This window comes from Anoplopoma fimbria, chromosome 4, assembly GCF_027596085.1.
Source record: "Anoplopoma fimbria isolate UVic2021 breed Golden Eagle Sablefish chromosome 4, Afim_UVic_2022, whole genome shotgun sequence".
NCBI lineage: Eukaryota > Metazoa > Chordata > Actinopteri > Perciformes > Anoplopomatidae > Anoplopoma > Anoplopoma fimbria.
Window position 1 is genome coordinate 19,780,039 of NC_072452.1, and position 15,543 is coordinate 19,795,581.

The following is a 15,543-nucleotide window of genomic DNA, read 5'->3' on the forward strand; positions in this document are numbered from 1 at the left end:
GGAAGCTGTTGAGGGATTATATTTTCGTGACTATAATGGGACAACTCCTGCTAGTTGGTTGTGACGTGGGCGGTGGATCTTGAGAACTTCCCTGTGCATTACAGTATATCTAAATATTAAAGGAGTCAGGCATGTTAGGTAATCTATATATGTATATATGTGTCTGGTAGGCCAGACTGTTTTGGCCCTAAACTACCAATTTTCTACTTTGGGACCACACACTTTATAATATTTTAGTTGCGATGAAAGAAAATAGCCTGCAGAGAGGTAGAGGGGTGAATTCATTTATTCTGGTCGTTAAATCTAAAATATATATATATAGCAATTTCCTAATCAACTGCTCAACTTTCCCAACGAGCTTTGATTTTTGTTCTTTTCCTTTCTCCCTCTTTCACACAATCACAGTAATCATCATATACATGTGTATGTACTCTATATGCATGACGCAGCCTACTGCCTTGAATCATTGCTCCTCTCACCACACACCTGTTTTCTAAATAAACAGCTTTCACTAGGACCTGTATCACATATCAGAGTCCTACACACACACACACACACACACACACACACACACACACACACACACACACACACACACACACACACACACACACACACACACACACACACACACACACACACACACACACACACACAAACTCTCTCTCCACATTGAGCCCTGTGGCTGTAGTTTTAATTTCAAACCACCAAACCTTTGGCCACCAACACACCCACTTCCTCTGATCAAAGCAGAGAACAGGACGTTTATTCTTGCTTTCCTTCTCCATCCATCTTAATTATTTCCTCATCTCTTTTTTTTATTTATTGTAGACCTCTATTCACTCTCTCTTTCTTTCTACCTCACTCTCTTTCTAAATATCCCTCTCTCACCATTTAACCCTTTCCAGTTTCTCTTCTCCTATTAATCCACCTGTCACTCTATCCTGTAGTTGAATAGTTTCTTCCTCTCTTCCCTCCTTCTTTCTCTCTCCCCTTTGTTCTCTGCTGCTCCTTCTTTGATTCCTCTAACACATTTTAATTAATGTTGTCCCAGTGGACAGAGAAAGGAAAACATACTCTCAGTCATGAACATGCACACACACACACACACACACACACACACACACACACACACACACACACACACACACACACACACACACACACACGCACGCACACCCAGCAGTGTTTCCCGGTCTGTGACCTTGGCAAGTGATGTTTTAATTAAAAGCGAGACTAAAGCTTTGTCCTCCTGTAAAAGCCCAAAGGTTATGAGGTGTGTGCGTACACATGAGACGATAAGTGTATCTTTAAACACACACACACACACACACACACACACACACACACACACACACACACACACACACACACACACACACACACACACACACACACACACACACACACACACACACACACACTCACACACAGAGAGGCTTGAACCTACTGATCTCCACACACACATGCAGACAATCTAGTAGGTAATCCACACACACATGCAGACACTCACATATATTATACACACACACACACACACACACACACACACACACACACACACACACACACACACACACACACACACACACACACACACACACACACTCCTTAAATGCAAATCGCCCCTCACGAGTAGATTTGCATGTCTTTCCTGACGCAGGAGTCTTGACAATTATTACACCCTTCGTCTTTTGATCAGTCAATACCGCCAAGTGCAGCCAGCTGCAGTCATCATTCCTCTATTGATGAATAGGTAGATACATTATGCATGCGAGGCGGAAGCTAAGCCAGATAATACTGCTAATACCACAGGCTTATGCAGCATGGCTATCCATCTCCGATACCTTTCACACATGCAGCCAATTCCATGAATCGGCCTGGATTCACCAATTCACAAGCTTCAGAATACAGAGGAACCACCAAATGATGGTTATTTGTGTGACAGTGTAGGAATCTGGTATTAGGGATCAGGAGAAGGAACATGGCACTAACATTGTCAAGGTTCAAGGATTGATTTGTTCTGCTAAACTGTATTTACATTCTTGATGAGCCACTGAAGGGTGGAGGAATTTAACTTAACAACCATGGGACCATAACGGAGATTGTTTGAATAAATATAGAAGAAATATTGTTTGTTCTCTGGAATTTCACTGGGATATTTTGAATATTAAGTTAACTGCAGTGCTTTTGAGATGAATAAAGGTTGGCTTATGTTGCAGACTAAGAACCAATAGCACGTCCCCTCAGGTTAACCCCTTCCACGTAAAAAGTGTCTCTATAAAGTGTCTCACCTTGAATCCATATGGACAGGAGCAGTGGTAGGATCCAGTCATATCGGAGACACAGGTACCATTGTTTTGGCAGGGTGCTGCCAGGCAGGGGGCACACTTTGACATCAGGCTGATATCTACTGGACCTGAGACAGATAACAGAAGCAGATGAGATTAGAAAGAGAGGAAGGGGGGAAAAGGAGGGATGAAGATAAGGAGAGTGTCAAAGATGGAGAGATACATATTTAGTTAAATTGTGCTAAAAGGCTCCGCCACAGACCATATTTAAGGGACGGTGGGCTAAGAGAAGGCCTCACAGGATAGGACAAATAAGATCTTAGGAGAGCAATAAATGTGATTTGTTACCGAGAGGAAGAGGGGGAGGAGGAGGAAGAGAGAATTTGATTCAGGTTGATGATATGAGGTCCCTCTATACCTCAACGAGACTGTGATCTCAGCACCTGAGTCACAGTCCACTTTGTGCTTTCTTATAGAAAAACCTACACTGACAATTCCTCTAGCATACATGTCCCTGTGTTACAGTTTCTTTGTACATGCAGGACCATGGTGCTCACGATGTATTTTTCCCTCTGTTTAAAGAAAACAACAGGTCGGGTAGCGGGGGAGCCCGGGGGCAGGTATGTTAGAGGTCTGCTGCTCCTGTGGTCTGCTCTGTTCGACTAAAATAAAACCGAGGGGACGGAGTTTCTTGAGCCTTCATCTATGAACCCAAGAAATCCTCTTTTAGAAAAATAGCATTCTGTATCACGGACCGGGCTGAACAGTATAAACAAGCTCACACACCATTTTAACCAATCAGTCCTTCATACATAAAGGCTTGGTTGTCCGGCAGGTTAGTTTTCAGAAATTAGAAACACAACAAATGTTCAATATGCTACCATGCTAATATGCTTATATGTGCAACTGCTTTATTCACACAAATAAGTGAATCAATGTGACTTTAAAGCCTTACTCTCCTAATCGTAGCTGAAGTGCATTCAATATCTCACTTGACTTAACAATTCCATCAATGTGCTCAGAAGAAGTGCAAAAGAGACACAGAAGTTCCTGTCATAAACACCAGATGTTTCATTTTATTCATACTGCTTGAGCCAATCCCATGATGCATTGGGAGAGAATTGGGGTGGACCCTGGACAGGTCACACAGCTAACACGAGAGAAAGAAACACCACACTCCCTTTGAGACCAATGAGCAGTTCATAGTTTGTGATTTTCATAATCTGCCTGATTTTGGACTTCTTGGTGTTAGGAAATTGAGCTAGCCACTAGTCTGCAATGCACAGGGTCATGCAAATATCAAACCATTGGCAGCCCACTTAAAACACTGAAACTGCCCTGAGAGTGGATTAAAGTCCAACTGTTGGCCAGCAGACTTCCTTAAGACAAAACCCAGACCAGTGGAAGGAAAGTAAATCCCACAGATCCGCTGGTCTGGGTCAAGAATGAAATATTTTAACAATGTAAACAAGAAAAAGTGTCAAACTTCTTCAAAAGTTCAGATAATGTGACTGAGATGGAAAAGAAAACTGTTCAGTTACTTTAGACAGAGACATAACTCAGAAATGATTCACTCTCCGTGATTTTTTCACCTTTCTGTGGACTAACCTGATTGAATCTAGGGTTTAATCCAGTGCTAAAACAAGCACGCATGGACAAACAACAGGACATGCTGTAGCAGGTGGGTGTGGTAAAGAGGACAGTATTTACCTTTACACAGAAATCTGTTAAGTGGTGTGGTGAGCAGTAGCCTGTCGGCCATATCAGGAGGCCCAGTGCAACGAGCGATGCCTACAAAAACACACACAAATCAATATGGGATGCACATGACAGAAGACAACATGTAATATTTAATTACAGATATTCTAACAGCATCTTGATAGTGATCTTCCGTCTTACCGGGCTCTTTGAAGCCAGCCTTGACCCACTGAGAGAGCCAGCGTAGGTCACAGTTACAGTACAGGGGGTTGGCACCAAGAGCCCTGGACACACACAATTAAAAGTATAAAACCATAGCCCTCGCATCCGAGACACTTATACACACAAACAGACACATGGGGCTGCACTTACAGGTGGGAGAGAGAGGTCAGGTGGTTGAAAGCTCCTTCTGGTATGGTTGAAAGGTCGTTACCATGGAGAGTGCTGGAGGAGAGAGAGAGAGAGAGAGGCGTACATGAATATTTAACACAAAACTGTTCTTGTTACAAATACAAGAGGTCACTTTTTACCGGTTGTTAACTTTAATTTAGAGTTGATTCATTTGATTTTGTATTCTTTATAAATCACGTTTTTTTGCAGCAAGGAGTAGGATCTTAATTTGACCTTTGACTTTAGCTCAGGGTGCTACTAGTTTATGTACTTACACACATACTGTGTCTAATGCTGCCACTATTACTTCTATGACTACTGTACTTATATTGACACAGCTTCTAGTATTCACTGACTGGCCTTCAAATGGGGAAGCTGCTTTTAAGGCTAACTCATAGCTGACAGCACTCATGGCTCTTTTTACATTTGATGTATTGACAAACATACTGCCTTATATCCATCATATCAGAAGAAAGTGGAACTGACAGCCGAGCTGCCTAATACTAGATATTCCGCAAACTAAAACACCACCGCTGACTAGCTGAATGCTAAATTATTTAAATTATCAGCTGCAGCTGCAGACACACCATCATCCCCTTCTATAATGCAAACTAAATAAAATATTTATGAAAGAATAACACAAAATAAACAGAAAGCTTATTTTCATCGCCGGGCAATAAAGCTTGTCCTGGCCTCTGAATGGAATATAAACTGTCTCATATGGTCATCGGCAGACTGTGGCGCCTGTGTGTGTGTGTGTGTGTGTGTGTGTGTGTGTGTGTGTGTGTGTGTGTCTGTGTGTGTTTGTGTGAAAATATCTTTGTGTCAAAGGGACAAACTGCAGGCTGTGATGTGTATCGGTGTGAGCATGTGCATTTCTGTTCTGTGCCTTTGGGTTTTCTGCACGTGTTTGTGCGCGTAGATGTATGTGTGTTACGAACTTTTCGTCCCAGAGGGCTCAGACTGAAGAATGTGTGTGTGTGTGTGTGTGTGTGTGTGTGTGTGTGTGTGTGTGTGTGTGTGTGTGTGTGTCCTTTGTGTCTCGCCATTTGAGTGTGTTGCCTGCTGGATATAAGTTCACATTCCATTAGAGCGAAGGGCTGTAGCAGGGGACAGCTATCAAAGCAACACTATTGGAAAAGTGTGTGTGTGTGTGTGTGTGTGTGAGATTTTTTTTTGAGTGCATTATTCAGTGTGTGCATGTCTGGGTCAGTGTGTGTTTGTATCCGCGCAACTTTACGTGTTTGTGTGCACCACTGTGTGTGTGTGTGTGTATGTGCATCTATGTACGGTGGTCTAACAGCCCCCGCGTAAGGCTGGCCCAGAGGGGGTTGTGGGTAATGAGGAAGTGACAGTGATGGCTGCCTGGCAACCTGTTGCTATGCGGGGGCAGGAAGGGATCAGTCCCCCCGGCAACATCAACTAAAATGAAAGGAAGAAAGGAGGGAGGAAACAAAAAAATAAAACAACCAATGACTAAACTTCTGAAAGGTAAAAGCCTCGAAAGAGATATAGTCAATATAGAGAGGAAAGGCCAGAAACACAGCTGATCTATTAGAAAGAATTTCTGAATAAACAATGGTGGCCAATGTTGATGAAGAAATGTCCACAGAGAAACAAAAAGTATTATTATTATTATCCCCAATCATTATTTCATCTTGATAGGGCTTAGATTTAACGCATTGGTTATGATTGTGACATTCTACCAACAGATCTTTCTGTGTGCACTATTCAGAAAAGCAAAAAAGGGGAAAGTAGCCACAGAGTCTTCAGATTATGGAAAATGTCTTACTTTTGAGAGCCTCAAGAACAAGGTTGTGATTCAATACTATTTAGACAAAATACAAAAAATACTTTTATTGTCATTGAAGTTAACTGACATTTAGATGCAAAATGATCTTCAAGAACAATTTGACACCCCCTGAAAATCTTTTTTGTTCGGACCTGCAGGGATTTAAGTTCTCACCTTGCTGCAGTGATGTACAGGTGTACTGTTCATTTATATATTAAAAATACTATTTGGCAGTAATTCCTCTGTCATTTAGGACTGGACGTGTGTGTACCAGCTCGTATGTGTGTGAGAGGATGGTCGGACAGCAATATTCACATTGTGCGTGTGCGCGTGCCAGTTTGCGAGACAGAGGGTGGACAACCAGATGGATGGCTGAGAGAAGCAGAGGCTGAAGGTCGATTCATCAAACACGACATTGGGCGGAGAGAGAGAGAGAGAGAGAGAGAGAGAGAGAGAGAGAGAAGAGGGCCACAAGGGGAGAGAGAGGCCAGAGCATGCAGATAGAGAGGGAGTGTTAAAGAGGAGATGAGAGATTGTCACTTTTATCTTTTTTAGTACCCTGAAACAACACATGATTGGGTGGCTGTGACTCATTTTGTGACTGGGTCTTAACATGGCACTCGCCTGGCACCGGGGGAGTGATTAAACTTTGATTTAGCTCGGCACTATAACCAGCACAGGGGAGTGTTGAATATTGAATCCACTGCGGCACTCGAAGATGAAGCTTGCTACTCACAGCAGGCGGAGTGACTTGAGCCCGTCGAAGGAATGGACCGGGATGCAGCGAATCTGGTTGTAACTCAGGATGCTGGAAGACAGAGGACATGAAACAAGGTCACAACACGCACTTTGTGACTCAGGGTGCTGCTCTTACGCAATATTATTTTACTTTTTTGGTGCTCATTTCAAAATTACGTTATCTTAAGTCTTTCAAACTTAAGCCCTGAACACATAACAATAATGTAGAGATAAAGAAGAGGGAAGACGGGAGAGATGATGACACAGCAGATTTGCACTTATAATACCTTAGCACAGAACCTGTAGTCACTGTAGGTAAAACAAGGGCAATAAAGATGAAGGCCACATTTCAAAGGAAGTAGAAAAAGAAAAACTGCCAGAGGCAAAGATGAGGCTCCCACACCACATAATTTTCCCCCCCTCTCTTTTAAAACTACTAATGAATCACACATTTAGTTTAGTAATGAATTAAGGTTAAGGAGACAACAATTTAGGGACAGAATTCTGATCAAGCTCATTTTTTTAACTTAGTTATACATATATATATATATAATGATCCAAGTGCTGTCTGATAATCATCCTTAAGACAGCCTAGAACCTAGAACATTGTCTCTCAACAGGATCTGACTCACTATTATGAAGTAATGCCTAAATACTGATCATCAAAATGCCTAAATGTGTCTTCTTTTCTATATATATAAAGGGATTATATTTGTCTCAACATTGTTTTTTAGAAAAATTCTACTTGTGCCTTTAAGAAAAATCAGATGTGGAAAAAGAATCACTCTCCTTCACCTCTTCAACTCTTGGCAGTGTGTGCTTGAGCAAGGCATTTAACTCAGCAAGAGTTCCACTGATGCTATCTGGGAGCTAACAGTAGAGGCCTGTGGTTGCACTGGGCAGCTCCCAGGCGTGAATGAGTGCACCTCTATGAAATATAAAACTGGGCGTTGCTGGTAAAGAGCAAATGTACTTTCCCTGGACACACAAAATCCTCAAAATGTATGTAAAATTGATGCAATAGAAAGGATTAAATAAAAGAAAAAAGATACAAACTTAATATAATAGAAAGAAAAATGTGTATGTAAAACAGAATGTCAGTTAAGACTTTTAAGAGAGCAGAATTTAAGAGGCTCTACAGCAGATTATAATCCAAGAAATTCATTGAGTTAGTAGCGGAGAAGTGAAAGCACATTCTTGAAAGGAATAAGAGATATAAAGGCAATATCACATGTTAGCAATGAGATGAAAGAGGAAGACGATACAAGAGAAGCTTGAAATAAGAGGGAGGAGAGGGAGGGGAGAGAACAGAAAAACAGGGAGAGGAGTGAAGTTATATTTGGGGTAAAAGGAGGACAGAAGTGGAAAAATGAGAGTGAAAGATGAAGATACAGACAAGAAATGGAAGAGAAGAAAAAAAAGCAGGAAAATGTGAAGAAAGAGGGAGGAGAGAAGATAGGGCGATAAATCAGAGTTTAGAGAAGAAAACACTGATTTATGTTGTGGTTTTTAACCTTACACACACACACACAACCCATCAACACATGGGTGGGGATGTGTGCACTTGTGACTAGGTGTGTGCGCTTGCCATGGTAACTCACAGCGTAGCTAGTTGAGTCATGTTGTTGAAGGTGAAGGGGGCCAATGTGCTGATGCTGTTGTTGCTCAGGTCCCTGTGCAGAGACAAGGATACAGTGAGCGCACACAGACAAATATACACATACAGAACATACTGAACAGATGCATGGGTTTTAAAAAACTGTCTGCACACAGATAAATGTGTGTATTCAAGGTTATGTGAGGGGTACATACACCAACGACAGCTGCCTCAGGCCTGTCAGCTCCTTGGGCACAGATGTCAGCATATTACCCTCCAGGTAACTGCAGGGAAAGATGCATAGTTAATGTAGAATGTTTTAAATCTATTAATACACAAATACAGGCCTATGGGGGTGAGACAATGGCAAAATAGCACATAGATGGTTTGATTTTACAACGTTTTGTCACATTCAAGTGTTGGTTGGAAGAGGAATGAGGCGTAGAACGTTAAAATACATTTATAAAGCATTAAACAGACATTTAACAGAGTTTCTTTCATGTAATATTAATGATGTTCTGGTGTGGGCTTTGGGAACGTATTCAGTTACAAACTAAACAGTGTGAAAAATAAACAGAAAGTTCAGATCAGAAGAAGATCAATACCACGCAGCTAGAGCTGCGCAAGAGCCAGAAGGCAGATTGGCTTAATTTAGCTTAGCTTAGCATAAGGCTGGAAGCAAGGGAAAAACATCTAGCGTGGCCAAAGTTCAAAACAAAAGTTTATCCCATCCCACCCAGTTGTTCTGTGCAGGAGCTGCGATGGTTGCTTGGCAACGTCACAGTGAACACAAGAATCTGTTGGTCAAAAATAACTTCAACACTTAACTCCTTGTCAAACCACAAGTTAGTGTTTCATTACAGTTTGAGTGCAGACTAAACATACAACAAGTGTCGTGAGTTTTACGAGCATTGGTATGCATATTCTTGAACTTTGTGCAGAGCCAACAGCCAACAAAAAAGTGAATATGTGTATATCCCAAATTTAGAGGGGCTGAGGATCGAACCGCCAACCTTGTGGTTAAAGCCGCCTCAAAATGAGAAGAGACTAAAAAACAGGATGACATTTGGGTTCAAATGTTGTGACACATATGAGAGGTCATGTATCCCACCAGACAAGAGATCTTTGTAAAGTAGTTGTTGCTTTTTGAGATTGTTATCCCCTGAAGTTAGCTTGTACACTGATGTGAAGGTTAGATTCTAGCATCTGTTGCATTTTCTGCATGAGAAAAATGACGGTGGATGATTCTCCAGACGGCCAATTAACACAGGACAAGATGACAAGAAGACAGGTGTTTGGATGTGAACCTGTCAGACTGAGGAGGAGGAGCGTGGCACTGATGTAACAGTTTATCCCTGTAGCTTTAAACACATATTCCAACCACTGCAAATATACGACATCCACCTACTGATCCTTGTGTGTTTGTGAGTGTGTGTGGGACAAATTAACAAACATACACACTCAAGCACACACACACACACGTACACACGCATTTTATGATCCATTGGTCTCTGCTCCTCTCTCTCAGGTCATAAGTAGGTCATGTGGACAGTATGATGGAGTGTCTTCTTCAGCCTGATCAATACCTAATCACTGCTATTGACCCTGCAGAGCAGACCTATTTCACAGCTAGAAGGGTTTCTGTGTGTGTGTGTATGTGTGTGTGCAATTATTCATCTTCCCTACGACAGATTGTGTTCCTACTTCTTTTTTTTTTAAATGTCCTAATCTCGATTAACATTGTTCTACTCTTGTTTTATCCTGCATCACTTCTAACGATTACTATCATTATAGACATTTCCTTTATTGGTCTCTGTCTTTATTACATGGATTCTTAAAAGCTTGAAATGAACAAGACAAAGCAAGTGACACGATGTAGCAGCTGTACTATACAGAGAAATGATACGGTAAATACATTACGAAAGGTACTTTGAAATAAAAAGTTGAATTAACATTAATTATTTAGTGTCTCTTTGAGAAAGGATATGTACTAAAAGTTCAAAAAGACCATCACAGTTATGGCAAAGTTTTTGAATGTAAAAAGTGGACCTTTGCTTCTTCTACTTGGTATCTATGGCATTATAACCTTATGTTATTGAAAACAGAATCTAATTTAACTATCTTAAAGAAATTAACGCAAAGACACTTACATCCCCTCTAAGGTGTCTGTAAGTGTTCTGTCTTTCTCTCTCTCTGTTAAACTACATAGCGTATTCGACAATATGGGACAGCGTGTTGTAGATAGATTAAAACATCTGCAGTGATTCATAGATTTATGACATTAACATTCAAACAAATACATAAACACACAAGTACCTGCAACACTCAAGTGCCTTTAAACCCATCAAGTCACACAGAAAGAAATAAAGTGTGTGTGTGTGTGTGTGTGTGTGTGTGTGTGTGTGTGTGTGTGTGTGTGTGTGTGTGTGTGTGTGTGTGTGTGTGTGTGTGTGTGTGTGTGTGTGTGTGTATTCACTAAATGGTTTGTTAGTTCCTGAAGCAGCAGAGGGCAAACTGCTGCATCAATATTGGACTGCAGCACTGTGTGTGGTTGTGATTATACTGGAGAGTAAGCAATGCCCATTTCTGTCTGTGGTCATGTACATGTCTGCTGGTATTCTCATTGGCTTTTGTGTATCTGTTTGAGTTTGCGTGTGCGTTTTGTGTGAGTGCATGCGTGACTCACAGCTCCGTGGTGTCCTTGGGAATGCCCCTGGGCAGAGAGTGCAGCCCTCTATTGCTGCAGCGCACCACGCCGTCTGTGCACGTGCAGACGTCAGGACAGCTAGATGACGGAAAGCAACCATTATCGTCAGCACCTGGAGAGAGAGGGGAGGGGGGGGAGACACAGAGAGTTATATCAGACAAAGAGAAAAAAGGAGAATGGAGAAGGACAGGTAAATTAAAAAAAGGGACAGAGGTGAGAGAAAGGAAAAAGAGCAACAGGGGGAGGTAAAAGGAAGGAGGAAATGAGTCCGACCGAGGGACAGGAGGTTGAGACAGGTGACGGCGAAAAAAGAGGGGGAGAATAGGGAGGACAAAGGGAGAGAAACAGAGCGAGAGAGGGATGCAAAGAGATAAAGACTGATCTCTAAGTGCGGTTTTTGGTCAGTTTCAATCAACTCTGCACTCAGCACTTTTAAAGAGTACTTTACAATCCGTGTCAAATGACCAGAGGCAGCTAAGATCAGCTACACCAGTGCAGTTCAACATCTGGCTCAGGACCTGCAGGTAAGTCTCGGTGACGTTAAAATCCCTCAGATGATGCTGGAGAAACACTGAGCAGATGTTGATGGGTTGGCCTGCAGTAGGTTTGAAAAGTCCCCTGCAGTCATGTAGCTATGCTAGCTGCATTCATTTGTCATTCCAAGATGAGAATGGCCTTAGAGAAATGCAAGAGATCATATTTATCTGAATAAAAAAAAAAACTTTTGTAACAACTTTGCTATTTACGATTGGAGAACCATGTAAAGACTGTTGCTTTTCTTCTTTATAAATTGACAGCTTTAGTTTTGACAAAACAACAATATATATCATTTTAAATGGTTGGGGTAAACTGAACAGTTGTTCTGTTCGAAAGACTGCTCAGGCTGTGCAGCTATGCTTCACACGCACACGCACACGCACACAAACATATGGTAGGGACTAAAAACATCTGAGTGATTATAATCGTTTAACACTCAGAGATAAGAAGGATCACAGACTACAGATTTGTTTTAGGCTCGAAACGCCCTCCATTTACTTGACTGACGGACAAACACATGCAAACACACACACGCACACACACACACACACACACACACACACACACACACACACACACACACACACACACACACACACACACACACACACACAGCTTTAATTTAGAGCTGCAGCGTGTAAATAGTTGAACTGCGGTCCCAAATGTGAAACAAGCCATAATGAAGGATAATGACGACTGGACGCTATGCCAATCATAACACAACTGTAATCTGAGTTTGTGCGTATGTGTGTACTTGTGTGCCTGTAGAGAGAAAGAAAGAGGCCAAGTTTACACTCGTCTACTGTATGTTCATACTTGAATGTGTGGTTGCGCCTGTTTTCCAATATGCTGCCATATTGGCACTGCATAATGATATATATACAAGCATGCGGCTTATGTTTAGAGGTAGGAGTTTGGTGCATGTTTAGTTTCTTAAATAGCTATCTCCTACTGTCCTGTGGCCTATTTTCCTCTTTCACTTGGTAGTTTTTTTATTTGTGCTACTGTCTAAAAGTCGAGCAAATGGTCGTTAATGTGCCTGTGTGTGGAGCAGTGTGTGCTAGTGTATGTGTGTATCTGCTGACTCCGCAGGGAGGTGAGGCCGTGGGCTGACTCACTCCACAGTTGGCTGATTGAACCAACATCTAAATGTGCGCTAAATATCTTCTCACAAATTCAATTAACTTTACCTTTCCCCCGGCTGCCTCGCTACAACTTAACAGTCATTTTGCTCAACTATAAATACACCGGACATGGGGACCTTGGTCCTGTGTGTGTGTGTGTGTGTGTGCTTCTATTCTTTTGAGAACCAGTATGAGATTTACACCTTCAGAGTGTGGAGGCGACGTCTCCCCTGCTGGGAAGCTGTTGTTTGTTGGACTGGCAGCAGGATATCTTTAAACCTTTGAGGACAGCTGGGCCTTGAGCCAAAGAACTATTCATTTGATGTTGGTGATGATCCAGATCTTTTGTTTCCATCAACAAGCATAAGTGTTCAACTGTGATAAGAAACAATCTGTATAAAACTGTAGGTTAACAATGTCAAGAAACATTTAAGCTAACCTTTTTCACAATTAATATTTTACAGTTTATGTCTACATTGCTGCTCCTCTCTTCTTATAGATTAATTTACTACTAAGACCATCTGTATGTTGCTCTTTTACCTCCACTAGGCATTAACTTGCCCAGTTGTGTGTGTGTGTGTGTGTGTGTGTGTGTGTGTGTGTGTGTGTGTGTGTGTGTGTGTGTGTGTGTGTGTGTGTGTGTGTGTGTGTGAGTGAGGTGTATGTCTGTCTGTCCAAGGCTTATCTCGCATACAACTGAACCCATAAACCTAATTTATTTTGTTCACAGTTTTCTCAAGAATCACTAGTGGTTGCAGTGACTCAAAATGATTAGTTTTATACGGTTATTGACTGCTTATTCCTCACTCCTCTTAATCTGCTAGTAGGACAGTCTACTAGCAGCCGTGTGATCAACAACTGATTCAGTAGTGAAAGGAATTTCTGGCAATCAGCGAGGTTAAAAACCCACAACTCTCATTTTTGGAGCTTCTGCAGATTGATTCCACTAAAGCAAGGCACAATACGAGATGAATTAATTCCCATTGTTGTTATCTTCGCAGCCATCTTGACTGTAAAGGAGCTGGGAGGGGAGAGAAAGACACACCTGGCAAAGATCTTCTCTCTACTCTGTGCACTTTTCTAGTATTAGAAAAGGGATTAGCATGGAGTTAAGATAAGACATTTAATGTCACCATTGTAAGGTCCTCATAAGTACAAAGGCTTGAGTGCGGTATCAGTCATTCAAATGTACGTGTCTGCAGCTGGCTGAGTTTAAGGGTAGATGTGTGTGTGTTTGTGTGTGTGTTTGTGTGTGTGTGGGTGTGCACACAAGATGCAAGAATTAATATCAAGATCCGATACCATCTTACAGTTTCCTTACTTGGGCCAACCGGGCTAACTACTTTCCAAAGTCATTTTCAGTAATTGGTTGCAGCACAGCTTCAGGAAATTAGAAAAGTGTAATGAATTCAAAGAAGCTCAGGAAGGAGAGAGGCTGAACGAGATGGAAAGATAGAAAAAAGGGGAGATCGAAAAAGAGTTTAAAGAGTAAAGCTATTAAGAAAAGAAAAAGGGAGAAAAAGAAACAAAGATGTAATGGACGGCAGAGCCAGACCACACTTTGTCTGTGGCGTCAAACTTGGCGCCAAAACGAGGGGCCTTAGTCGCAAAAGGCAGGCATCGTTGTGGTAACAACAACGTCAGTGTAGAAACCACGAGATGATGTCATCTGCGGCTGCTGTTTGCCAGTAGTTACTGATCACTCTGTCCTCACAATACCCTGCTGAGGATGTGTATGTGCGTGCGTATCTGCCGTCTTAAGACAGGGGATGATGGAAGCTCTGGCAATTAGTATTCTTGACACAAGAAGACAAGAATCAGATTGAAGATATTCAGTGCAAACAAAAAGACTTGACGTACCTGAAGATGTGACAAGATTTAATTGTGATAAGAATGTATTTTCCTTTGTGAAATAGGAGAACTAACTGTAAGTCACTCTGGGTAATGCAGTTGTAATGATATACATAGTATAGACCTTTTTCTCACCACTTAATGCTGCCCTGCAATGTGCATTACCGGGACATTTTCTTCTTTGAAATACTAACCTTTATGTTTCACAAAATACTTTAAAAAGACTTTATTAAAAGTTTTGTTGTGCATTGTCACCAAGCATAAAACAACCTTCTGTATTTTATGAAAAACAGAGAATGCATCCAGCCATCACTTGACTCATACTCTTATCTGTTCAGGACACATGGCTTCTGAGTGACAGGTGCCATTTCTTTCAGGTTTCAGGCTGTGTCCTTTTCTGGTTTCCTGGCACTCCAGTGCAATTGTAAATGCTAACTGCACATCCTATGGAACTCGATTAACCAACCCTATAGTGTTTTTCACTAGAGAATTGTATTGTTAATCTCATTTCAGCAATATCTATGTCCAAGCATTGTTATTTCCAATTGTGTTGATGGAGCAAAAAATGAAAAGCAGAGTAAGAGACTGGCTCACCGTCGCATGTGAAGTCTGGTGTGGCCACGTCCTGGATGGGGATCTCCTTCAGGAAGGCCGGCTTCTGACAGCGAGGGTTTCCACTGACCACCCTGGTCTTCTTCAGCCACTGACCCAGCCAGGCCAAATGACAATCACACACATACGGGTTGGACAGGAGGTTACTACGACAATAACGAGGGAGAGAGACAGAGAGAAGGAAATCATTCTTAACAGGGTCACCA

At 41.8% G+C, this 15,543-nt stretch overlaps 1 protein-coding gene across 1 annotated transcript in view; it reads right to left on the minus strand.

Annotated features, from left to right (window-relative positions):
* The window catches only part of slit3 (slit homolog 3 (Drosophila)), a 238,724-nt gene that overhangs the window by 24,200 nt on the left and 198,981 nt on the right, over window positions 1–15,543 (minus strand). The window contains exons 19-27 of the mRNA XM_054597169.1: window positions 15,320–15,483; window positions 11,193–11,325; window positions 8,722–8,790; window positions 8,511–8,582; window positions 6,908–6,979; window positions 4,362–4,433; window positions 4,191–4,273; window positions 4,002–4,082; window positions 2,295–2,419 (exon numbers count right to left, since the gene is read on the minus strand). Of these exons, the coding sequence (XP_054453144.1) occupies window positions 2,295–2,419; window positions 4,002–4,082; window positions 4,191–4,273; window positions 4,362–4,433; window positions 6,908–6,979; window positions 8,511–8,582; window positions 8,722–8,790; window positions 11,193–11,325; window positions 15,320–15,483 (871 nt within the window). The remainder of the gene's footprint in view (window positions 1–2,294; window positions 2,420–4,001; window positions 4,083–4,190; window positions 4,274–4,361; window positions 4,434–6,907; window positions 6,980–8,510; window positions 8,583–8,721; window positions 8,791–11,192; window positions 11,326–15,319; window positions 15,484–15,543) is intronic.